The following is a 26,917-nucleotide window of genomic DNA, read 5'->3' as shown; positions in this document are numbered from 1 at the left end:
TCCCTAAACATTGTCTCTGGAAAGATCAAGCTGTTCTATTGCTTTACTTCCATTTTTCAGACAAGACTGTGCACACCATGAATTGCTCTCGTTGTTCTTAGATAGTTTGGATATGATAATTAGCTGAAGGCATGCTTTAATTCTGTGGATTTTGTCTTTACTACAGTTTGTATCTCTTTGTCCTCTTATTTAACAAAAGTGTAATCATTACTTGCAAACATCGCTGCAAACTAATTCTCTTGCTCCTTCTCCTTGGCTTATTAGTGGCTGGGAAAGCTCTTTTTTTTGTTGTTTTTGGAGTGTCACCCTGTGCTAAAAGTGTCACTGTTAGTGTTGTGATGTTAGTATTTATAGATTCTGCAAAGCTTGGTGAGTCTGTAATTTTGCTGTCTGTGTTAAGGAAGCAAATTTTGCAAAATAGGCTTCATTAATATGCAAATTACTGTGCTCCTATAGGCCCCCCTCAGTAGTGTGTGCGCTTAGCAGCAGCTTCAGCTTTCACTTATCTGTAGTCCATTAACAATAGAGCACTGCACCTTGAGAGAATTGCATTTTTAAATGGCTAATTTGTGGTCTTAACATGTGAAAAACAAGTAATACAGATGTTTCCAGGGCAAATGCTTCCTGCACTGGTAGGTCAATGGCCTAGAACTGACAGAAGAAGAAGTTTTTTATCAGAAGAAGCAGTCCTTGCTCCTCAGGCCTCAAAAGATAACTATTATCACCCAAGCAAGAGCAAGTTTAGTGCACAGTAAAGAAAAACTGATTGTGTACAAGCATACCCCAAATCACAACCAGACCTTATTTTCCTGAGCTTGAGCCTCAAGGGCGAGACTTTTTCCCTATCACAACCCAGTCTATAGGCTCCCAACAGTACTAGATGCCTCTAGATGAGCAGCACAGATGAATGAGCCCCCTGGCGAGTTCTGGGAGCTGGGGAATGCTTACACAGGCACTGCATGGATTTTAGGTGGTGAAAATAGTGGGTGGGCTTTCCATGCTTTCCTTTAGTTCCCTTTAAAAGCTTTAAAAAAGTGCAGTAAGCTAATCTGAAATTAGCTCTTGGGCCGTGCTCTCTACATAGTAGACAGCTGTGAGAACAGGAGACTTGGTATTTGAACACAGGTGTGTTATTTCTGATTTTGGACTTAAATCAGATTCCTCTACATCTGCTTGAATGCCCTCCTCCCATCCTTTGTGAGCATTTAGGAACATTTTGGCCTCTTTAGCAAAGCAGCCAACAGCATCCTGAGTAAAATGAAGGAACATGGCAGATATCTAAAATAGAAAGCATTTTGGACAGTTCCTATGATATGACATGACATCCTCTGAATGTTGCTTCCCAACGGGCCCAAGAAGGATGACAAATACTGCCAATCTGAATCGGTGTGCATAACCTCACTGCTGGTTTCTTCTGTCACTAAGGGAAACTGGAACAAATGTTGTTATTTTTTTTAAAGAGTCTGTTTTCCAGGCTCTACTGCCTCTTCCAATGTTGAGCAAACCTTGCAGATTTACCATCCCCTTTCGGGGTTCATCTGCCTGTCGGGACTCACTAGGCTGACTGATAGCTTGGTGCCCTAAACAGGAAGAGGTTATGGAGTAATACATAAGGGCGGGGAGGGGAGAGGGTTTTTTTTGTGTGGAGAATCCTAGGATAAGCTCTGTTCTTGTTTAAACTCTTGTACATCCAGAATAAAGTCTTTGAAGTCAGTGAGGTTACCTTGGCTTTACATTGATGTAAATGAGAATTTGACTCAATTTTAGGATGTCTCTAAAGAAAAGAGAGCAATAGGAATAAAAACTTCTCCTTGTCTAGTTGGTTAGGCAGAATCCTTATTAGCATATCACGATGAGAAGCTAACATCTTAAATGGTGCCTTAAGTGGCTAAAAACCAAGGCATCCAGGGTAGTGTCAGTGGAGCAGATCTTTTCTTACTTTTAAGAGGGAAGAATGGGATAAGTCTCAGGGGCCTGGGGGAGGAGCAGTAAAGAAGCTGTCATCAAATCTGTGGGCATGCGTGTAACTCTTCGGATTCCTGTCACTTCTAACAGGTGTGTTGAATTGTTTTTCCTTTTCATTTACGCCTTTACACAACCATACACCGATGGGACAGTTCAACTCGTCTGAGATGCTTGTGTGACCCTTTCCCAGTTTAAACAGGAGGGTAATAGTGTCAGGGCATTTGGGGAAGGGTTCTTATCCGTGGATTTTACTTCTTACCTCTTCACCACCAAAATCTATTGAGCTTCAGGTTGAATTATTTAAGGAAATCATTCACCCAGGCTTTTCCTAGCGAAGAGGGGCAAGTCTGGATTACTTAGAAAGTTATAACTGTTGTTTAGGATTTTTATGAGCGGTGGTTTTAATTATGCAATTGTACACATGACTAGAACATAAATAAATTAGTACAAAAGCTCTGTTAAGTAGTGCTGTTCATGTGTGGGGATGGACCAGCAGTCTGGGTATCCCACTGGCTTTATCTTCTCATGTGTTTTTCTGCCAGTCATTTTATCCTCATTCCTCTGTTTTCTTTGGCTCAACCCTATAGTTCCCTATTTCAGGTGAAAAAATCTCCATTTTATTAAATTTATTTTAGAGAGGTGGAGTAAAACCTGGTCCTAACTAGCTATTGATATTTGTTTTTTCCTCCTCTGTTCTGCAGCAAGCAGCAGAACTCCTCCAAATCCAAGTCTGTTTGGGAACAGAGGACCAGCCAGATCCGAATGCACAATTTCCGAGCCAGCTGCGAGGCACTGTACAATGAGCTCGACCCAGAGGAGCGGGTGCGCTATGCCACCACCCTACACATCCGACCAGACATGAAAACTCATTTGGATCGGCCTCTGGTGGTAGAGCCAAGGACTGAAGGTCGGAACAATGTCAATAAGCTGAGCCCTGGAGATGTTCAGGAGATTGAGCAGACCAAGACCATCTCTGCCGAGTGTGCAGAAGCTCCACGGAAACATCACCGGCATCGCGAGAAAGACAAGACAGGAGAGCAAGAGAAGAGCGACATGACCAAGGATGAGAACGGGGAATCTGGCACAAACAACAAAGAGGAACGACAGAGGCAACACAGGAGCCGCAGCAAAGAAGCGGAGGGGAGTAGCAAGGAAGGGAAAATTGAGCGCAGCAGAGGCCAGGAGGGGGGGAAGAGGCATCATCGCCGTGGGTCAGTGGAGGAAGGGGCTGAGAAGGAGCACCGGAGGCATCGGACTCACCGGCACTCAGCTGAGCGGCAAGGCAAGGAAGGCAACGGAACAATCAATGGTGCCAGAACGGAGCGGCGTTCACGTCACCGAGGAGGGTCAAGATCGGGGAATCGAGAAGGAGATCCAGGCTCAAAAGGAGAGAATGGGGAAGAGCCTCACAGACGGCACAGAATCCGGAACAGAGCTCTGTCAACCTATGACCCAGCGGAGAAGGAGAACGGGGAAAAAGAAGGAGATGTTGGGGAAAAGGATCATAGGAACCATCAGCCAAAGTAAGTCAGCACTGCTCTTGTCGGTGCGCCACCTGTCGGGGAGGAAATCCCCAAATACATCTGAGCAAAGAACTTCCTCGCCTTTTAAATGTTCCCTGTGGTTACCATTAAAATACCCTGTACCATCCCCACGTATTGGCAGTCGCAATGTCAGCTAAACATTACTGAAGAAAAACAGCTTTAAAATATGGTGTGAGCTTAACTGGCCAATGCAGTCTTAAAGATGTCTTGTGCCAAAATACTCCTGATTCAGCCCCACACAGTCCCTGCCTGTAGTAGGCGGCTCTAGGCTCCCTACCAGAGTACTATTGTGACCCTGCTCCTTGGCAGACTTACCACCATACAATGCACATAACAAAGGTTGCAACAGCAGAATGAATTGAGCATAGTAGCTTTTCACTGTGTTTTGGACTATTCTTATGTTATATTGTAAGTGTTATTGGGATAGTTTTGTTTTTGTTTTCCAGCTTATGGTTTTGTAGGGCTTTTTATCATTTATAAGTAGGTCTTAAAAAGTATTTTACTTTTAAGTAAAATACTTATTTTAAGTTTTATTTCCGGATTTCAGAATCATTTATTCCCATTTTACAGAGGGAGAAACAGTTTCTGAGGTCTGATTAGTTAATGTTTGCAAAATACTTGGAGACTGGCAAGCAAGGTACTTCACTATGTACCTGCAAATTATTGCACTTCAATGGTGACAGAGGAAGAAAATATTTTAAAAGAATGTGAAAATCCAACACAATCCTTGAGGAATGGGATACTAGTTATACTTAACCCTTAGAGTGCTACTAGGTTTCCAGATTGTCATTTGATGGGGTGCATAGAAGGATGGGCATATTCAGAGTGCCAGTTTCTAGGCTTTTTTCTTGGCAGTTGCACATCCATTGTAGTAAGATCTCCTAGATCTCTCCAGTGCAGGGGTGGGCAAAATGCAGCCCATGAGCCAGATGTGGCCTGCAAGGCCATTCTGTCTGGCCTGCGGGACCCTAAAAATTTAGAAAATTAATAGCTACCTGCCCCTGGCTGCTTGTCATGCGGCCCTTGATGGCTTGCCAAAACTCAGTAAGTGGCCTTCCACCCGAAATAATTGCCTGCCCCTGCTCCAGTGTGTAGTGAAGGACTGTACACACTGGGATGGAGTTGTGGTTCCATTTTTTTATTCCTCCAGTGTTCCCCCAGGGGAGCAGAGAGGGACTAGAAATGTACCTGGGTCTTACACTGACCCATAATGTTGTTGGGACCTTTAGTTAAAGCGTCCACACCACCATTTTTCAGCACAGGGATGCTGATACATGTGTCGCTGGATTCTGCTGGGTCACAATAATTACCATGCTTCAGCAGATTCAGTTAATCAAGTCTGCCTCAACGTGCTATAATTACAGCACATCAGAGCAACCTCAGTGTGTGTATATATATATATATATATATAGCTGCCCCATTGTAGTACTTTAAATACAAAGTAATCTCTACCATCTCCCTTCTGTAAAAACTTCTGATTTATCCTAGTGACCTGTGGCCAGAATCTGTCCTTACATGTCTGTTGAATCCAGACAGGCTTCATGCCCTGTCTTATTTTACTGCATTGTCATGATAGTGATGTGCATTTTCATGGTACTTTATAAATTAACTTAACTTTGTAAATTAACTTAGTTGAAGCTCAGTATATGAGAGTAAGCAGCAAATACATATTATCTTGACTCCATCAGATTCTGATATCTCAGATTGTCTTTATGGGTACCTTACAGAGGGATTAAAAGACATGTGATTGATTGGCTGGGCATTTATGTCTCCCTCAAGCTTTCACAGTTTGCCATATAAACATGTTATAGCACTTATGGAGCCCATGTGGTTTTGAGCTTGCAGTAGAAATCTCTGCAGGCACTGACTTCTTTACAAAGGCAGTAGCTACAGTTTCAGCATTAACCATTTCTTCAGCTTTTTCTCTCTAACTGTTTTTGACATGTTGGAAATAACCCAAGAAATATCCCAGGCACAAACATCTCTTGTGGTGCTAATTAACAACATAAGGGAGCACCAGTAGGAGAAAGGGGGGAAACTTCCATAGACTGGCTGAGGCTTGAACTTGCTTCCTCCCCCCAGGGTGAACATACTTAATTTTTATCATTCCCTGGGAATAAATATAGATTTTGGCTCCTAAAATCCTCTTGATCCTTGACTGTAACAGGTTAGAGATTTTTTTAATATCCCTAAATTCTGAAAGTTAATTTGAGAGTCACTTAGAGCATATGACAAATAAATCAGCAGGGCTTATTGGAAAGCATTTTCATGTGTAATGCCTCTACGACAATGTAGTACTGAGTGAATAAAGCTGCATAAGAAGTCAGACATTAAAACACAATCCCTTTCTGCCTGATATTTAGTCAACAATTAAAGTAGTGGGAATCTAAGTGTTCTGCCTAACTTTCACTAAAAAAAAGTTTCTGCAGCCCCATCCTGTTCCCAATGAAGTCATTTGCAAACCTCCCATTGATTTTAATAGGGAAAGGATGAGCCCATTATGTCCAGAGCTATTAGTTGGCATGCTGTGGATACCACATTCGTTTATATAGTCAATATATTGTTATCTCAGGGGCAGCAAGTGAGTGCACAAACAAAATTTTATGATGTTATGTTTAACTCTTATTGGAGTGAATGGGAAAATTAATCACCATGACACATTTAGAATATTTAATAGAAAAATAGGGATAGAAGACAGAATTGGCTTTATAGCTCTAATAAAGTAATTGTAAAGGCTGTGAATCATTGGCATGGGATGTATCTCACCAAATGAAATCCTGGTTAACAGAGGTGAATTGATGTATTAATCTTACTGTTGCACCTTTTATTCAAATGGATCCCAAAACACTTAACACATTTCATAGATGAATCATTCACACAGGGATCACTGTGTTTCTCATTGAAGTACAGCCATTTCTGAAGTGCAATGCAGTAGCTAGTTAGCTGCATATAGTAATGTTATACAACAGTTTAAGATTGGAAATGCGGCATGTCATATGAAACTTCAGGGAGAATATAGGGGAGATGAAGGTAGATACCTAATCCAGAATGTGGCTGATAAAAGAGACTAATGTTACTAGAGCTGTATAAGAGTCATGGGATCCCCACCTCATGGGACCTCAGTTTTATGTCTCAAAAAGTGGGGCTTCCAGCTGCGTATAGCCTCCTCACATCATGTATAGATGTTGGCACAGTAGAGCGAAAAAGTCGCTTCCATTACACTACCTGCAGTCTGTAGGTTTTCCATAAAGGTCTCCCATTTAGAAATGCCTAGGTTTTGAATAGGTTTGTAATCACTATTCTTCTTTCTCAGAGAAAACCAGTGCGAGATCGAGGCTGGGGCGAGTGTCAGTGTCATCCCAGTGCAAACCCTTCCCAGCACATACTTGCAGAAAGTGCCTGAACAGCCGGAAGATGCTGACAATCAGAAGAATGTGACTCGGATGACTCAGCCGCCGCTGGACAAAACCACCACTGTGAACATCCCCGTTACCATCACTGCACCACCGGGGGAGACCACCGTCATACCAAGTAAGTGTCTTTAAGGGCCTCTCAGCCCCAAGGAAAGTTGCAGACAGAAGTCTATATTTCCCAAAGAATTCTGCCAAGTGGGAGCTGAGCTCTTTCAAAAATACGAAAGTATATTGCCATGTAATAGAGCAAAGGACCTTGGACTAATTTAAGTTGTAATAACAAACATGATGTTGCTAGTGTGTATTTCCTTCCTTGCAATGCACCTGGGCAGAAGAGTTGTCTGTCTTTCTACTTTTTTTATCTTTTTTTTTTTTTTTAAAAACCAGGCTAAATCTCTAGAATGAGATGAAAAAGATAGCAACAAAAATGGGGAGAGGGGAGAAATGGCCTAGAGAAATGTCATGTCAAGTCTGCTTCCGGTTCTGATGTCATTGGGTGACAGCTTTGTGCCATTCTTAGTTCTGAATTGTCTGAGGAGCAAGTCCCTGGCTTCTGCATGAAAGAGGAGGTTTTTGGTTTTTTTTTTACTTTTTCTCCTTTAAAACCAGGCTTTCCTAAGCAGCTCATGGATGATGAGAGACCTGTTCAGACATTGAGCATGTGTCCTCTTCAGAGTGTACCTGCCAGTGCCCAGAAGCTGAAATACTAAGGTTTTTTTCAGCATTTAGATGAGGGGAGAGGTAATGAAGTCGTCTTGGTTCTCTTCACAGCTCCGAGTCTTGCTTGGTGTGTTTGGTTTATCGTGGACAGTTCACTTGGGGCCTGATCTTCAGAAGTTTTGAATGTTCACAGTTCCTGCTGAAGTCAGTAGGTCCCTTGGCGATGCTCATCGCTTCTGGAAATGTGGCCCTTTGACCTGTTAAAGCCTCTGAGTGAAAACTAAGAAAAATGCTTGCTTTTTAGCTATGTCATGAGCCTTATTTTATTAACGTTTGTCATAGGCTTTGAGAACACCCGAGTGCTACCATATGTTATTAATATTAATACACCATTTCACCGATTAGAAGTAAATAAGATTAGCCCCATATGGATACATCTCTATCAGGAGTATTAAAATGGTTAGAGCGTGTGTCTCTGGAGCAGCAGCAACTTTAAACTGGTAAAACTGCGTACCAGAAGAGTTTGGTTTATCCAGAACAAGTGTTTGTGGGAAGTTGTGAGCAGTTTGATTAAAGGTTGTCACTGAATGTGTTCTAATTAACAAGGACTCTTGTGACATGTCTATACTCCTTCATTATGACTCATATGAATGGGAAATTGGTGGTTACTTCTTTGCCTTGTGGACTTATACCCTGGATATGTCCACTAAACACTCTTGCTGAAGAAGGTGAGAAGGTTCCTGTCACTAATACTTTAAATATACCTTTTTTCTTTGTCTTGTTTACTTTTTTTTACATAATACCAGGTCCCATTCATTCCTCCCCTCAGTGTATAGAGGATGAAATCCTCACCTAGAAAATACTTGTGGCGTGGGACTGGGCCAGGGATAGAAAGGGATGTTTTGGTGGCATGGCTGAAGAGGCCAAAGGAGGATCTGTGAGAAGGGAGGAATGATCAAAAATACAAGTACATACTGGGTGACACTTAACTGGATGGCAACACTGCAGAAAATGATCTGAAAGTCTTAGTAGATCACAGACTCGATATGAGTCTGCAGTGTGAAGCAGCCACACAAAGGGCAAGTGCTGCTTTGGGATGCATCAGTAGAAGCATTAAATGGAAGACATGGGAAGCAGCGGTGCATCTCTACCCAGCACTGATTAGACCTCATCTGCAGTATTGTGTACAAATTTGGGGTTCACATTTTAACAAGGACCTGAAAAAAAGAGGCTCCAGAACTAGACAACAGAAATGATAAAGGGCTTGAAAGGCAAGTCATACCAGGAGAAGCTGAAGGAAATAGGCATGTCCAGCTTGTGGAAAATGTGTTTCAGAAAGGGTATGATAGCAGTCTTTAAATACCTGAAGGTCTGCCCTAAAGAAGAGAACAACACCTTTTCTGTCACTGCAGAGAGTAGGACAGCGATCAATGGCTTGAAGTCACAGCAAAGTAGTTTTAGATGGGAAAACTTCACTATTAGAAGAGTGAGGCAGTGGAATAGATTGCACAGGGAAGCTGTTGAATCTCCAGCATTGGAGGTACATAGGCAGGGGTTGAACAGGCGTTGGTCAGAGATGACCTCGGCATAGCTATGCCTGTGTTCTACTATAGGTATTTCCCATGCTTCTGGGCTTTGCTGTTTGCCTCATGGGGCTGGGGTGGAATTTTTTCCCCTCTAGCTGCTACATTTTCCTCAGTAACATTGGGTGTTGGCTGCAGCCAAGACTGAGAAGTTTGAGTTGGGTGTACCAGAGCTCCTGCTAGGACAAATTCAGAGATTCCTGCCTAGAGGGTTTTGATTAGACCAATTGCCATATTTGGGACCAGGTAAGATTTTTACACCCTGGCCAGATTGGTATAGACCACGGGGGCTTTTGCCTTCCTCAGTAGTCTTCTTCCAGGGATCTCTGCATATTTTAACAACCTATGCAGCAGCAGGAGGTTGGCCACCATGGTCCCTCTGCTTTACCAATGGCGGATTAGGGTGTTATGTCTTGTGTTGTGTCTGGGTTGACTGTGTAGTTTTGCTAGGAGAGTGGACAATGGATTTGTATGAGATGGTTTGGAGAGGGGTGATTCAGGCAGGGGTTTGGACCAGATGACCACTAGAGATCCCTTCCAGCCCTATTTCTCTGTGATTTCCTTAAGTCTTAGTAACTGGGAGAAGCTTCTAGAACAGCTGCGTATTTTGCTAGCAGAAGCTGATCTGAAAACCAGGAGGTGAAAATTTAGGAGACGTGGCTCAGACCTGGCATCTCTGCTGATACTTTTTCCTCTTTATGCTTTTGGCCATATGAGATTTTTAACACTATTACTGTATTCTGATACCACTGCCTATCAGTCACAATTTACCAGAGTCTGACTTTCCTTGCAACTCTGCCATATATGTAACCTGAGAAATAGGAAGGAATTTTTGTTTCAAAAAGTATTGAGCCATTCTTTTTCACTCATACTGACCTATCATTTTTTGGGGAAAAGAAAAGTTTAATGAACAATAGTAAATGCCACTGCTGGATCCTCATAAAGAGAATGGACTTTTGGACATATGAACTGTCTACACAACTTCTTTTTATCTAAGAGAAGAACCTGAAGCATGGGCTAGTTTGCATGTCAAATACAGGGTATCATGGTTCAGTAAATGTATTAAAAACTGTTCAGGGATACATTTAAGTTGTAAATTAGAAGTTTTCTAATCCTCAGAGCAGTGAGGTTTGGGAACAGTTTCACAATGTGTAGGGGGCGGAGCACTTAACTAGCTTAAGATGGAGCTTGATCCGCCTATAAATGGGATATAATATGATACAGTTGCCTGTGAAAGCAAGGGATTGGACTCAGTGGGCATGCCTACATGTACAAATGCTGTGGGGTGGATAAATTATTATGGAGTAAACCCACCCTAGGCAGATGTCTACATGTGCGGGGATGATTTGCTACTCCTGGCTGCAATCTGCTCCCGACCCCTCCAGCCCTTCCCTGGTCCCTTGCAGCAGCCAGGGGGAGCTCTAGGCTCCCCCTAAGTGCTACCCCAGGGGCTGGCAGGGAGTGTGGATCCAGGACACAGCTGCTTCCTGGTCAGGGCTGGGAGATTGCTCCGTGCCCCCAGGAGCTGCCTGATGCCACTCTGGGTGGGGACAATGCCCTCCTGACCTTGGCTCTTTGATTGGAGGCAGGGGCTTGGAAAGAACTGCAGGGGAGGGGCAGATCCCAGCCCCTGCCCCGATCTGCCAGTGGTGCAGCTAGCAGTGAGGCCCCAGCTCACCAGTTGGGGCACAGGACTGGGACCTGTCCCTGACCAGGACAGTTCCTGGCCAGCCCTGGGCTGTGCGGGGGAGTGTACACATGCAGCCCAGAGCTGGCTGGGAACTGCCCAAAATGGGACAGTCCCCAGCCACTTCCAGGCTGCACATGTAGATTTCTCCATGCAGCCCAGGGCTGGCCGGTCAGGGGCAGGTCCTAGTCAGCTTCAGGCTGGGCCGGGAACTCTCACAGTGCAGGGGAAATCATCTCCCAGCCCCTGCTCCGCAATTGTGCTCCCTGCTGCTGTGGCAGGAGAACATTGTTCCCGCCGGGCTCTGGTGCCAGATACCTCCCTGGCAGCAGGCAGCCCCTGGGGGCAGGGAGCAATCTCCCACCCCTGGCTCAGCCATCTACACATGCCGTGTTGCACAGTAATTACTTGTGAGTAAATTTGCTACTTGTATTTACAGGTGGCAAATGTACTCATGATTAGAGCAAATTACTATGCAATAAGTGTCTGCACGTGTAGGTGGTGATGCTTACTACACCAATGGCGTACCAATGGTGGTGGGGGGGGGGGGGCACCAGCTGGGCCCTCCAGGGAGTACTCGGTCCCCAGGCAGCACTGCCGGTGAAACTGGAAGTGAAAATTCCCTGCCCCTGCTCTGCTGCAATCGGCTGCAGACAAATGCAGGCATTGGCCCCCGGGTGCCAGAGACCCACGAGATGTCACTGTACTGCACAGTAATTTGCTCTAATCTTGTGTAAAGTGTCTCATATAGACATGCCCAGCAAGTCAGGAGCTCACTTCCGGAGTTCTGTCTCTATTTCAGAGAAACGTGGGTTTTGTGAAAAATTATCAAATGAAGTACTAGCTTGCTCATTTGAATGTTCAGGTCTATTCCATACAGCAGAAGGCTCAGGAGTATGTTGCCAGTTAGCTTAAGTATACAGCCCAAGCTGATTCACGATCCCAATACAAAATTGGGCAGATAAATGTAGCAGATTACAGAAGTATCTAGTAGTTTAGGATGGGGTTTCAGCCTTTATCTTGCCAGATCTTGTATAATAAATATAAGATTTCTTTGTTTATCTATGCTGGGCATATTAAAGCAGCTAAGGAATAATTTAATTGTGTTGCGTGTTATACTATAGTAAATAGCAGTGCTAATAATTAACCAATCGGTTTATCATACTTCAGCATGTTCAGAAGTGATTGTTCTATATCCCACCAATATTATTTATACGTTTAATTGTTAAAAAAATACTTGACTACGGAGTGTGCTTTTGTGGCCTGTTTGATGCCTATTTCCTTCGATTTTACAATGTAGTGAACAGCGTTGAATTTGAAAGTAAAACTGAAGAGAAAAAAGATGTGGATGGTGATGACTTGACAAAAAATGGGCCGAAGCCAATCCTGCCTTACAGCTCCATGTTTATCTTGAGTCCTACAAACCCGTAAGTCTTTTAGCTGTAAAGCACCTCTTCCTAGGTGTATGTGTCCTATGAGGATGTATATGCAGAGAAAAATGGTGTACTTTAAATTCATTTAGATATTCTCCATTTAAATACATTGGAAAATTAAATACAAAGCTTGCCTGGGTTGAAGAGGAGATGCTATGTTTGACCTGGACTTTGCTAGAAGAATAGGTTACCAATTAAAAAAAAAAAATCTATGAAGAGCCAAGCTAGTAGCTCCATATCTGCAAAATTTGAACTTCTAGGAAAAAATTGTCAGGATTTCTTCATTTGCTTAAGCTGAGTAGAATACACAGGACCTATTGGGATCATAACACTTTCTGCTCGTGCTGTCTTGGTCTCCTGAGGAGCTTTGTACTCAGACTGCAAATACAGAAACATGTCATTCCAAAATACTGCAGGATTAGACAAGGCATAAAGGGCTTTCAGTCATTTCAAGAAGTAAAGCAGGGTGATAGAGAGTGTTTGGAATCTTTGCCATCCCAGAGTTTTGCTTGCACTAGTTGTCATTTAAATCCTAGTGCTCTGAATTTAAATCTTAGCTCATCTGTGGTCTGTATTCATACAATCCAAACTGATCTGACTACATGCATATATGCAGATTGGATATACTGTGGAGAACGCAAGTTATACATGCATATGGAAGGTTAGATAGTCCCAGATCACCAGTGGTCTCAGTAGCCCTTTAGAAAATGAGATGGGTGCTCAGTTCAGTACCGTCTGGAAATATGGGCTCCTCCACATTGGTAACAGGAGATTTGTATTCCATCTGCATCTTTGGGGTCTGTGCCATCCACTGGTCCAGCAACAGATTTCATGAAGATTTAAGGTATCCGATTAAAAAGCCCACAGATATTCCTGAGATTTCTGTGAGAATGCAGTGATCATATTGTGCTACCCCTAATAGTAGTTTCAAATACAACAACATATCCTTTGATGAAATGGATAAAGTGCATGGGATATGAGGGAAGGGCTTATCTGATATGATGCACAAACAGAATAGCATAAAAGAAAGATGAACAGTTTGAATAATGGAAGCATTTGAATTATGAGTCTCAGATCCTGGCTGACTTGATAGTAAACATAACAGTGCATCTAATTTTGACAGCCCATTCTGCTTTGTATCACTCCTGGGTTGACTGCCTAGAACAAGGATGCTCAATATCCGGCTTGCAGGCCAGATCCAGTCCCCAGCACTGGGTCTTCCAGCCTGTGGGGCTGTCAATGAGTATGTGCAGAGCCCTGTGGTTCTGTGGCTCTGCATGCTGGATCCTGGCATGGCAGAGGTGGCACGGGGCTCTGGGGTCCTAATCATGGTACGTGGTGGGTGGGTGGAGGCAGTGTGAAGCCCCAGAGCCTGATCCTGGCATATGGGGGCTGGGCAGGGCTCGCTCCCAGCACGCACAGTCTGGTTTGGCCCATAGACCAGTGCCACTCCTGCAGGACCAAAATGTTGAAAACCACTGACATTGAATGATTGCATAGCTACAAAACCACGGATAAAGCTACTAAGCTGCAAAGTGGCAATAATATAAAGTCCTGAGCTAAGAACAGACTGTTTCTCACTTGTACAGACCAGTTAAGGGCATAAGTGCCAAATCTTTTTTCTAACCCACCTTTTCTTCAGTCATTTCCTGTCGCAGTATTCCAGTATCCTTTATGCTCTTTCAATCCCTCCTCTCCAAAAAGGAAAAACAACAAAAGATGTAATGCATGGTTCATTGTATCATATATGGGCAAAGTAGGCATTAACATGCAGGACCATGCTGTCTTCAACTCTTTTGAAGGTGTGGCAGATGAGGGGAGCTTACAAGAAGTCTCTCCATCTTCTGTTCCCATCCAAGGGCCAGGCACAATACCTGTAGTAAGCACTAGGGGTGTGCGAAATGGGCCCTATTTGATTCGGATTTGGCCCGAATTGGGGACAGTGATTCAAATCACTGTCCCTGGTTTGATTCGACCAAATCAGAATTTGATAATTCAGTGCTGATTCGGTGAATCAGCGGTTTGGACACAGACACAACTTTTAAAGTTTTTTCTACATACCTTGAGGTAGCAGCGTGGCTGGGATCGCTGCGGTGCTGGGGCGGATGGAGTGTCCCCCAGCCGCGTGTGTGTGCTCGGCAGCGAACCCGGAAGTTTTTCCGGTCCACTTCTACGTCTGCCACGGAACGTGCTGGGGCCACCCCCACACCCCACCAACCCGGTGATCGGCTGTAGGGGGACTACGGGTGCCCCCCACCCCCGATCCAGGAGGCATCAGTTGCCAGGGTGGGGCTGGGGGGGAGGTTCTGTGAGATCCTCGGTGGATCAGGAAGTGGATAGAAAGTGCTTGTGGTCCACTTCTGGGTCTGCTGCCGAGCGCACCGGGGACCCGCCCCGTGCTTCTGTGGGACTCTGCATCTGCTCCTGCTACCTAGAGGTATGTAGAAAAAACATTTAAAGCTGTGTCTACCTCTGAATCACCAAAGCTGTCCAAATCTTTTTGAATCGATTTGGAGGGTTCTGATTCGATTCGGAGAGATTAAAGTGTCCTCTGATTCGATTCAGATTCTGAGATTGGTGGGAAGTACCAGCCTCGGCAGTCCCTCAATTCGAGGATGAGCTCAACCATGGCTTATTCATGGGTCTTGAGTCCAATCCTTGAGCCACAAATCTGGCCACAGAAATTGCAAGTCTATCCACAGGGAAAAGTTGGCTGCAGGCTGGGATTTTTGTCCCTTTCCTTCCTCTTTTCTGCTTTGCGGGCAAAACACTTTACCTCCAAATGGGCTGCTGCTTGGCTGAAGTTGCAGCACCATTGAAGTTGGATAGGAAGTGGGACCAAGGATATAGAGAGAGAGCAGGAGGGAAACATGTGCCTCAAAAGGCTTGGGTGTTTGTTCAAGTCTTTGGCTCTTTTTCTTAGAGTAGCCCTTTTCTCTTTCAAAGGGTAGGATGTTTTTCCTAATATCTTTTTCTAAACCATTCTCTTTCTAAACTCTGGAGGAAAATTTGCCTGAGTACTGCCAAGAGTGCAAAACATTTTTGAACAAATATAATATAAATACAGGCTTTTTCAACAACCAGCCTTGAAAAAATAAATGTGCATTTTAAATGCTTTAATAAGGACCACTGGTAATTTGCAAATACTACTGCATCGCATTGATTGCTATGAATGATTATGAACCAAAAATAGCAACTTATTACATCTTTTAGTCCAAGTTCAGTGTGAGAATTACAATTACAAATATTATTGGTAATGTTACCTCTCACTTCTTTAGACTCATACAACACTAGGATATGTAACAAGAGTTTGGGAACACTGCAGAACATTTCCATTATCTTTAGTTAATAAGAAATTCCCTTTTGCTATTTCTCTTCCTTGTTTACATTCATTATCCCCTAAGAATCTGTTAGACAGGAATTTGCAAAAAGTGAATTTTAAGGTAAACTGCTCAAATATTGTAATTGCATTATACATTCACATAATTTAGGGCTGTTCATTACTTACATACTGCATCCAATCAGGGAAGGGGAAAGAAAAAACAATTATAGAACTAGCACAGTGTATTTTTATATGTACATGTCTGAGAACTGTGTGCAGGCCAGGCAGTATTTGTTGTAACAGTTTGTTAGTAGCTTTAAATAAAACAGAAATTCAAGAATTTTACACTTTTCTTGTAAACACTTCAGGAAGGAAAAGTCCAGGTTAAATTTACCAAATAAATTACTCGTTATAAATGATTTGTTTGGTTCTCAAAAATTGCAGTAAACTATACTGTAGAGATGCCTAGAGAGAGATTTTAAAGATAATAAATTTCAGTAATGATTTTTTTAGACTAAGGATTTCCATCTATATAGCAAATGATACGGCCTCCGTGTTTCATAATTTCAGTGAAATTTTTGCTTAAGAGAGTACTATTTTATGACCCTGGGAGGTGCAGAGAAGTGTGGTGACTTGCCCAACATCTGACAGTAATTCAGTGGCAGAACAGGGGTCTCAGCGCTCAGTTTCCTGATCTAACCATAACACCCTTCCTATTCGTATCTCTCCTGCGCAAGTCCTCCCACAGCTACTATGTTATCTGCACTGGCAGACTGTAGCAATGGTAGCTCTTTTCACATGAGTTTGTTTTCCTCCCAGAATCCGACGCCTGTTTCATTACATTGTGAACCTGCGCTACTTTGAGATGGTCATCCTCATAGTCATAGCACTAAGCAGCATTGCTCTGGCAGCTGAAGACCCTGTCCAAGCTGAGTCACCAAGGAACGATGTGAGTAGCGATCAAACAGAAGCACAGCACTGTTGTTCATTCCTCCGATTGGTCGTGTAGACGGCAGCACAATTCTGTTTCAGAGGATATTAATTCCCTCACATGTTTAACTGACATCATCTTGTCCTATGGAGTGGGTGATTCTGGGTTTGGAGGTGCATTGCTAGTAGCCAAATTCTTTGCAGAGAAATGAACCTGAAAAGGGGCCCATAGATGCAACTCATTTTTAAATGTCTTATAGTCCAGCATCCTGTTTCTACAATTTTTAGAACTAAAGGTTTCAGAAAAGGTCTCAGGCAGTTGTAAAATATATTACCCCCAGGGAAAGCTTCTTTATAATCCTTACTAGTTGGAGGCTAGTTTATACCCTGTCACAGGAGGGGGATTTCCTATCCATTCCTTACACTACTGAGATGTTAGCAGTGCAGTCATGAACTGCTGGAGCAAGGCACGCTCCTTTTGGGGCATAGGGAGATGAGTGAAGTGGGTTCCAAATATTTTGATGAAAAATGTATCCATTGTACCATTTTAACCCTGCTGGGGACACGTGCATACAGATGTAAACACATGCAGAGAATATTCTGGCAAAAGTTTAAAGCAAATTAACCGCAATTTACCATATTTCCTCAAATATAAGATGAGGTTTTTTTCTCCCCAGTCAGCATGGGGGGGGGAAGCTTCTTGTTTTACATTTGCATACAGGAAAACCCCTGTAAATACATTGCCTATCATTAAACTGCTGCCAGAAGCAGCATGGGCTCAGTCAAGGAAACCAGCTGTGAAGCTGATTAAGTGCAGCCTACGCTGAGCATGACTATGAAACACATGGTCCACAAAGGGCAGACATACTGATGAGAACACTTTTTGTTTGTTTGTTTTTTACAGATTGTATTAAAGATACACATTTCATCCTACACTTACCAAACTTCACATATTAAGCGTTTTACCAAAATGTTCTTTTGCAAAAACAGCTGCATAGCCAAATTAAATCCTTAAAGAACATACATCAACTTTCCACAAAATAACCCCTTACACACCTCTTTTCTTCATTCAGAAACCCATGAAAAACGGTTACCTCAGTAACCAAATGAAACTGTACGCCCTTCCCATCTGTCCTCTCTTGGTTTGTTGAAACAAGTGTGTCCAGTCCTTTTTTTCTCCACTTTTTCTCCTCCAATCTCTTCTCCTCCAATCTCTTCCTTGTCTTGATTGATGTAAAATTCAGTGCCCCCACTTCAGGCACTCTCTTTCTGTGAAAGCCAACACCTTAAAAACAGCAGAGGTTTCTTGCTTGCCATAAACTAGTTTTAAAACATGTTAATGAAGTGCTTAATAACATTTCCTGGGGTCCCTTTGGTATGAGTCGATATAGTACCATCTCCCACGCTAACAACAGGTTAATTAGCACCCTAATTTCACTCTCTCTTATTTGAAGATCCAACTTTTCCAAGTCCCTCCAATTCCCCACTTCCATTACGGTGCTTTTCAATCTATTTAGTTTAGCCCCTGTTGTTTCTCCATACTCTGATGTATGCTTTAGCAACCTTTCCATCAAAAGTCTATCTCCAGCTACTACATTTATATCATCGGTGTATAATATGCATTTTATCTCTCCTCTTTCTGGTATCTTTACTCCACATATGACCTTGTCTTTTCTTTTTCTTTGTGCTAATGGTTCCAGGCCATACACCAATAGTAGTGGCAACAGGAGGGCACCCTTGCCTCACTCCAGTATGAATTCCAAAGGCTCTGCTTAGATGCCGGTAATTTGGACTTGACTCTTCACTTTTCTATACAATAACCTTATCCAACATACAAATTTCTCTGGAAGCTCCATTTTTCCTAGCACCTCGAATATTTAATCATGATGCACTCCATCATATGCTTTTTATAAACCTAGGTTGGTTATAATTGTGTTTATTTTCCTCTCTTGGATGTGCTTGTACTAAAATTTTCTCTCTCGTCTTCCTTTTAAATCACCTTTCTATCTCTTGTCTTGTTTCTTCTAGTTTTTCTCATACCTGTCTTCCTTCTATGGCTTCCTTTAGCGGTTCCTGCATCTTTCTTTGTAGCTCTCTCAGCTCCAGTTCTTTTCTATATGGTTCTTCAGCCTTCCTTCCTGAAGATTTCTCCTGTCCTCTTCTTCACCATCATCCACCATTCTCTTGTACTCTTAAAATACTTCTTTAGTGTTCTCCATCCCTCATACTGTCTTGTATATCCTTGACATCTTGTTATCTTGTACATTTAACTTCCATGCTCCACCTTCCTTACAGGGCTCTTGCCAAGACTCAGTTTTGTCTTCAGCATCTGGTGATCACTAAATGCTACACATATGGTTTCTTTCTTCCTTATCTCTGTTTCTTTTGTTACAAACACAAAGTCAGTTCTTGATTGTTTCTTTCCACTGGGGTCAGTTCTAGTGAAAACTTTCTCCCTTGCCCACACATCTCTCATTAAGTCTTCTTTAATTATATTTTTTAACTTTCTGGATGAACTGTCTAAAGTTCTGCCTCCTCCTTCCCCTATTCTGTCACCCGCTTCTATTATGCAATTGAATTCCCCACTACTGTCTGTGATCTCCCTCTGACCACATAAACTGTAGGCTTCTGCAAAGCAGCAAGTACTTGTTTCGGATTCGGCCAATTCAGAGGGACAGTGATTTGATTCAGTGATTTAAATCACTGTCCCAATTTGATTCGGCCAATTTGGATCTGGAGATATGGCCATAGGCTAAACAGGCAGCATTCTTCCATATGCTGGACACAGCTGCCTCCAGCTGGCAAGTCTGTTGTGGTGGGTGGAGGGAAGAGGCATGGGGTGGGTGCAGATCAGTACCCCCACAATGAGGTGAGATTGGGGCTGGGGCTGGGGCTGGGACAAGCTGCCCAGCCAGAGAGGGGAAGTATGGGACTCAGGGAAGGGGACTCCTACCACTGTGCACTGCTGTGCGCTGCTGGTCTGGGAGCTGACCTTCCAGTGGCTCCTCCAGCGGCTCTCATCACCAGTCTGGGAAGGCATGGGAGCAGGCATGTGCACCCAGATCTGTGTGTGGTGGAAGGTGCTGGGAGCCAGGGCTATGCCCTCCTGCTGCTCGTCCAGCCAGGGTGGGGAAGCACAGGACAGTGCCACAGCACTGCCTCGGACAAGCAATGCAAAGCAACAGAAGCCACTCCAGCCTCCCCATGCCTTCCAGACAAACCGTGGCTTCACCCTGCCCCCCGCAGCTGGGTGAGCAGTGGCAGGGCATGGGGGCGAGCGTGAGCTCCCGGGTTGGGGCGGGGCCGGCGGCAGAAGCTATGGGGAACTTTAGGGTGGCTGCAGCCCCTCCATAGCCCCCGCTTCGCTGCGCTTTTTTGGGGCAGGCAGAGCCAGGGCTGCACTGCAGACAGCAAGGCCCTGCTGATGGGCTGTGCTCCTCAGAGCAGGTGGAGCCAGGGCTGTGGCTGGGGCTAGCCTCCCGGAGAGCAGCCTGGCCTAGCTCACCCTACGCAGATCTGGGGGCACACACCTGCTTCCATGCCCTCCCAGACTGGTGGCGAGAGCCACTGGAGGAACCACCAGAAGAGCAGATCCTGGACTGGTGGAGCACAGCGGCGCACAGTAGTAGGAGCCCCCCTGTTGCAGAGCACTCGGGTGCCCTGCACCTAAAAGCAGAAATGGGTCAGGAGAGACCCCTAGTGGTGAGAAGGGGGAGGCTCAACTGCCTGTCACCAGGGCGGCACAGGTGCTGGTTGCTAGGGGAACCAAGGGGATCAGCTGACAGGAAGGGGCAGGGCTTGGCCCCTTCTTAAGCCCAAGCATGAGGCCAGGAGGGCAGTTGCCCTCTGGCAGCCAAGGAGGGGGGAGCTCAGCCAGAGAGGAGATAGACTGCAGGAGCATCCCCTAGTTGCCGCTATGACTTGAATGTTCCCAGTAGGGGTAGAACGTGGTTTTGACCGGATGGTTTAGAGTTTATGTTGTTCCCCAGGGGCTTGAGTTTTCTGTTTGTAGTTTTATAAGGCTGGAGGACTGGGTGAGGCTATAAGGGGTCGGAGGAGGCCTCATAGGAGCTCCACGGTAGCGTGGGGACCCTGGTGCCATAGAGGGCGCAGCGTTTGGGGAGTGGTTGACCCCAGTCCCAGGGCGAGAGGGGGCAGTGAGGAGCCCCGGAGCCGAGAGGGGGCAGTGAGGAGCCCCAGAAGTAAAGAAGAAGGGCCAAGGCGTAGGGAAAACCCTGTCAGTTACCATCTGTGAGGCTTGGGCTGCGGTGCAGGGGAGGAAAAGGAGCTGCAGATAGCGCCTCTGACACTGGGCATTTAAAGTGGGCAGCTTCCAGCTAATTACATCAGTCAATCAATTAAGTTCAAGGCATGGCAGGAGAGTAAGCAGGCGGTTAACCCAAGACAGGAAGGTGGAGCTACCAATAGAAAGGCTCCCGCGAGATACTCCTGTCACACCCCCTCTCCGAGTCCCGTGCCCCGCCCCACCTGGGCAGTTTGTCCCAGCCCCAGCGCCAATCCCTCCCTCGCTGTGGGGGCATTCATCTGCACGCCTCCCACGCCCCTTCCCTCCCCTCTTTGCCCACCAGAACAGACTTATCAGCTGGAGGCAGCTGTGTCCAGCATTGTGGAGGACTGCTGCCTATATAGACTATGGCCGAATCTCTGAATCGATGCTGAATCTCTTTGAATCAATTTGGACACTTCAACTCGATTTGGACCTTTATCTGATTTGATTCAGATTTGGAGATTTGGCTGCCAAATCGGGCTGAATCTTCTCTGAATCAAATCAGTTACTGAAGCTTTGCACCGCCCTAGTAAACTGCTACATTTCCAAGCAGAGCCTTCCTCCCCTCCCGCTCTGGTGGTACATATACATTGAAAACTTCTAATTCTGCCCCCCTGACTGATATTATCTGCAGTCTGCCACAATGATATCTTCCATGTGCTGTGCTTTCACTTCTGGGTTCTTGAATGGGATTGCTACTCCAGCTGCTTTGTTCTCATTTGTCCCTGACCACCAAGATGGTCCGGTCTGCATCTCCAGCTCTTCTCCAGATATTTATAATCCCACTTCCCTGGTATGCTCCATTCTTGCAGGCCGATTATGTCTGCCTTTGTTCTTTTAACATTGGCTTGACCTGTTTCCATCTCTTCCTTGTTAAGATACTCCTGACATTATTTAAAGCCATGATAAGTGCAGTTGTGCTTGTGTTAACTGAGTGCATCTGTCCCTTTAAGGATCATTTGTAGCGCTGCTCTTGGTGGCCAATTTTGCTCTCCCCTCCTCCCCAGTTCACCTGCCTGTTGCACTTGCAAGCTACCTGATCACTTTTGTAGCTAAGAAGGCTTCTGTTTTCCTACTTCCCCACTGCTTCCTGCCCCATGTCCTCCCCTGGGGGCTGGAGCCATGGGGAGTTAATGACAGGAAGATGTTCTCTAGCTCTGACTTTGACTCACCATCCTCTTTATCACGTTTCTTTTTCCTGACTCTCTCTCCAGGGAGGCACCCCAGGGCTAACACCCCCTGTGCTGCCACTGCGTCCCAAGTGTCCCTCTGTTGCATGTGCCCTGGGTGGTGTATGATGAGTTGTTTGTGCAATCTGACCCATTTTTCCCTGCTGCTGCTGATCATCCTGGTGTCCTGGGCACACCTGTGCTCCTGGTTTGGGACTCTGAGTTGACAACGGTCCAGGGGGTAAGCCTGGGCTGCACCCAGTGTCCTTGGCCTGCAGTGTGCAGTGGGCTGGCAACTGGCCAGAGCCCTCTCCTGGGAAGAGCTGGCACTTCTGGAGGCCACTTCTCATCTGGGGGTGTGGAGCTGGTGAGGAAGCCACTGGCGGGTGCAGCAGCCGAGGAGGCGGGTGGGACGGGATGCTAAGCACCTGAGGGCCCCTCCTCCAAGGAGGTGTCACCACCAGAGGGGTCAGGGTGTGGCAGGTGTTTGAGCAGGCTACCCCTGTTGATGAAAACTGCAGGGTTGTGGCCAGGGTCCTGGAGTACCAAAATGTTGGTCAGCTGCCACACAAAGGGCATGGTCTTGCAGGCACAACCAAACTGATGATTGTGGTGAATCATGGGCAGCCACTGGGCCCACAAGGCCTTGATCTTTATGTGGCACCACCGTGCCATCCGGGAGTGCCCTTGCTCCTGCCTGCCACCCAACAGGGTCTCATAAATATGGGTGTTTGAGTGCCTGCCTTGTGTGAGCTGCCTCTGAATCTCTGCACCCCCCTCCGCCCCCTGAGGGCCACAAGGTCACCAATCTGCCAATCTCCTCCTGGCTCAAGTTGGGGTCCCAGGTGTCAGGCTCAGGCATGCGCACCTGGGTGGGGCTGGTCCTCAACAGGGAGGACATGGTGGTGCATCCTGCACGGGTTCTCTGGGCCCGTGTGGCTGTCCCTGTGTGCCCAGCCCTGGGCAGTGCTCAGGAGTGATTAGCAGAGGGGAATGGCCAGGGCCCAGGCAGAGGCAACTGTGCCCCAGTGCCTGCAAACGCAGGAGAGACTGCTGGGAGTGAGCAGCAGCAGGGAGCAAGTGCGAGCCCTGCTGCCAGAGACAGCCAGGCAGCAGCCCTGAGGAAACCTCAGGGCTGGGCAGGAGGTGGAGCAGGCTGCAGCCCTTTGCAACACTCAGCTATGGCCAAGCAGCAGCTCTAGCTAGAGGACAGGACTGGCAGAGGCAGCCTGGGTACTGTCCAGGGGGGCACACAGGGCCTGCAGTGCTCCAAGGTCCTAGCATGTGTGCACAGAATGGTTACAGGCTTTTATAGCCTGCAGCTAGGGGCTGCCACAGAGCATCCCAGCCCTGGGGCAGGAGATGCACCCAGCCAAGAGCCCTGGGGTTTGACTCAGGGCAGCATCCTAGTGGCTAGGCAGACCCGGCACTAAAGTTTAATGCTGGATCACGTCTACATGTGTGTTACTATGTTTTAACTAATCAAGCCTAAATTTTATTCCTGCATTTTCAGATACCAAATTTAGTCACAATTTCATTTTCACTGTGCAGTAAGGGTGCACATGTGTAGACACACGCCTGTACTGCGCAGTAAATTAGGCTAAGGTACAGTAAAGCATCTCATGTAGACGCGCCCACTGTTGTCTTTTCTCTCCACTTTTCCACCTTTATCCTCTCTCCTTCTGTCTTTAGTCCTTCCTTTTCACTCTTCATATCTCTTTCCACCTCCTGATTATCAGTCACCACTGCCATTGTTTTGAGCTTTGGGTTTTCCTCCTCCACTCCTACCACCCTGACACTTATTCAGTCTTTCTCTGCCCTTAAAGCGTTGTTCCGGCTTTCTGCTGATCACTTGATCTTAGCCAAAAGGCCGAGATGCTGATGGGAACCTACCACAAAGATAGGTTAGTGCAGAATAAGACATCGGCATACTGATGAGAACCTGACATAAAGCTAGGTTAGTATCTGAATAAGATAAATTCTCATTATGCTCAGTCCTCCTCAGTGCCAACTTGTTTTCCACTCATAGTGAACCACTACATCAAATACATTTTGATTTCCTCTTCACTCCCGCAGCTGAGCTGAGCCTTTCTTTCCCATGTCCAATGATTCTGATTTCTTCACCAGCCTTAAAGTCTGGCAAACATCACTAAACATCAGTGTAGATGAGAAGCTCTCTCGGTCTGTCGCATATGACCACTGTGACCTCATCCTCCATGGGGCGGATCTGGATCAGGCAGCTGTGCACCTCATCTGCATATAAATTTTTGGAGGATCCCAGGTCTGATGAACGAAAACAAGACATTCCAGTCACAAAGGTTGGAGGGGCAGTGGGTAGTTAGCACCTGGATCCTTTTTGGCGGGTATCTGGAGCGCGCACGCACGCACACACACACACACGCACGCGCGTGCATACACACACACACACACACACACACACACACACTCTGAGTTGTGCTGGGCTGTGGGGGTCACCACAGCTTGAAGTGCTGTTGACTCTGCTGGCTCCCCAGCCCAGTGAACTATATCATGAGCTTTTTGGCTCTGGGCTAATATCATGCCCAGGTTGTACTATGTATAAATAGGTACAAAAGTGCTCCCCAAAAGTGAATTTATGGACTCCCCGTGCTGAAATTTACAACAGTTTGCAACAAGTTAAAGATGATCAGTTTTGGATGAACTAAATCTGTACGTACCTACAGTGATTTGCATATATGGGCATGTTTATTTTAAAGTCAGTGTCTTTCGATCCCTTATGTTTCAAATGAACAAGGTTTCCTATATAAAGGGTCTCCTGCTCCACCCTCTGATTGTCCTCTGCACCTTCTCCCCCCTGCTTCCCCCACCCCCACTGCTTCTCCCCTGTCCTGTTGCATGCAACTCAGAGCCCAAGCAGAGTATGAAAGTAAGGCAGGCGAGGGGAGATGGGGCAGAGGCAGAGACTGCAGGGAGCAAGGGGGAAGGGGCAGAGATTATGGAGAGTAGGAGGGAGGGACAAAAACTATGGGAAACTGGGGGTGGGGGCACGTTGGTGGCAGGGGAGATGGCAGAAGGTGGCAGGGGGAAGAAGTGGGAGGAACAGAGAGCAAGGGGGCCATCTGACCCTTCCCAACCACCTGCCACCCCCAGACATTGTTTTCCCTGCTGTAGGAAGTGAGAAGGGAATGGACTCAAGAAAACCCTCTGATAATTAGATTCTTTACCTGGAAAATTATAACAAATGTATACATTTTCCATATATAGAATCTAATTATTGTGGGGTCATCTTAAATTCAGGGTCATCGTAGATTAGAGTCACTATGGTAGTTGACTCAGATTTGGATCTGATTTAACTGACACCATATAATGAAATATTCATTCTTCACTGACAGTACCAGAGTGACATTGTTGCTTTCTTCACACCTTCATGCACTGTTATTACAAATATCATCTCTGGGATTCTGTGCTTTTGCTTTAAACACACATTTCTCTATTTTAGGCTCTGAAGTATCTGGATTACATATTTACGGGGGTCTTTACTTTTGAAATGGTGATAAAGGTAAGAATCTCTCCACATGTTATTGTTCAATATTTCATATTTACTGTGATACATTTCCAGGAATCTGGAGCAAAGGATGTGAGCAGAACAGAGATGCAATTGATGCTCATAATAAAGAATAAGAAGCAGCGTCTATCAGGAATAGGTCTCGAAAACAGATAGTACACGGGCATATGCCATACTAACAAGTGGCTTTAATTACTATATTGTTCTCCAGTATATCAGTTAAGGTTATGAAGAAAACCTCAAAAATGTGAATGAAGGGCAACATAGAAATGTGTGCGTAGATCCAGAATGGTCTGGACCGGTAGTTCTGACAAATGTAACTTGTCCCCTTCGTGTCAGAGAGTGGCTGATTCAGAGTTGCTGTTATGACAGCTGGAATGTCAGCATCGTTAACTATTCCTTCTCTCGCATAAGAACAGAGGGAGGGAATCATCTGTCTGCACCGTGTTTTGAGTAATGTCTTGTTTTTATGTCACTATAGCAATTTAAAGAAATCATTGTGAATGGGGAACCAAATTCAAGAAGCCTTTAGGTACCAAATAGCGTGCACAGTTGTACCTTGAATCCCTGAACAGTCTCCTGTAACTGACTGAATCATTTTGCTCATTCACATGGGTTGGAGATTATTTTGTGAGCTGAGCATGAAAGTGCATCACAATCTTTCCCCCTCTAATTTTAACCCTCACGAGGAATATCTTTTTTTTTTCCTTACCTGGCATTTCTACATTAACCTGACTTCATTTAATTAAGGGCAGGTCTGTGCCGCGTAGACACTGCTGTCATAACCCATGTAGTGGGGCACCTCTCTGCCTCTGCAGGAGCTCCAGAAGACATTATGTTCCAGAATGAATGTCTTAGGACATCCAAACTTAATTCCTAGTAATAAAGCTAATGAATAGTAACCTAAAGAATGCAGCCTTAAAAAAAAACCCCAGACATGTATTTGCCTGCCTGTTGGGCATAAGGAGGATTTAAAAGTGTATATAAGGTGAGTATCTCTTAGCTGGCCTGACTTGAAATCTTTGGGAGTCTATAGAAGAGCAGACACAAGCTTTTGTGAGCATCTTCAGGCCCAATTCCATATATTTCTTAGCAGTAGTATGGGTAAAAAGAAAAGAAGCCTCTTTCACAGAAATCAGCCAGGCTGTTATCTAGTACTCTGTTTTTCAGCAGACACTACTAAGTGGGTATTTTATCTTCATTAGAAGTTGCGTTTGGTTGTTGGGCCTTGCAGGTCTCAGTTTCTTTCAAATACTTGTTCATTTTTCTTCATCTTATCCTCTTTTGCTGCTTGTTAATTCCCATTAATCCTACTGGGTTGGTGTTGAATAAAAGCATCACGGTTCTTTTACATGTAGACTGAAGTTCTCATAAGTATG

The 26,917-nt window shown here is 45.2% G+C and overlaps 1 protein-coding gene across 2 annotated transcripts in view; it reads left to right on the top strand.

Moving 5' to 3' along the window:
• The window catches only part of CACNA1B (calcium voltage-gated channel subunit alpha1 B), a 470,294-nt gene that overhangs the window by 348,171 nt on the left and 95,206 nt on the right, over window positions 1–26,917 (top strand). For both annotated transcript variants that reach the window (XM_090021362.1, XM_090021361.1), the window contains 5 exons: window positions 2,667–3,488; window positions 6,823–7,040; window positions 12,153–12,279; window positions 16,427–16,556; window positions 25,473–25,532. In XM_090021362.1, the coding sequence (XP_089877488.1) occupies window positions 2,667–3,488; window positions 6,823–7,040; window positions 12,153–12,279; window positions 16,427–16,556; window positions 25,473–25,532 (1,357 nt within the window). The remainder of the gene's footprint in view (window positions 1–2,666; window positions 3,489–6,822; window positions 7,041–12,152; window positions 12,280–16,426; window positions 16,557–25,472; window positions 25,533–26,917) is intronic.

Source organism: Crocodylus siamensis, chromosome 11 (genome assembly GCF_052110815.1).
Source record: "Crocodylus siamensis isolate JL-2025a chromosome 11, ASM5211081v1, whole genome shotgun sequence".
Lineage (NCBI taxonomy): Eukaryota > Metazoa > Chordata > Crocodylia > Crocodylidae > Crocodylus > Crocodylus siamensis.
This window is presented reverse-complemented; position numbering and strand designations above follow the sequence as displayed.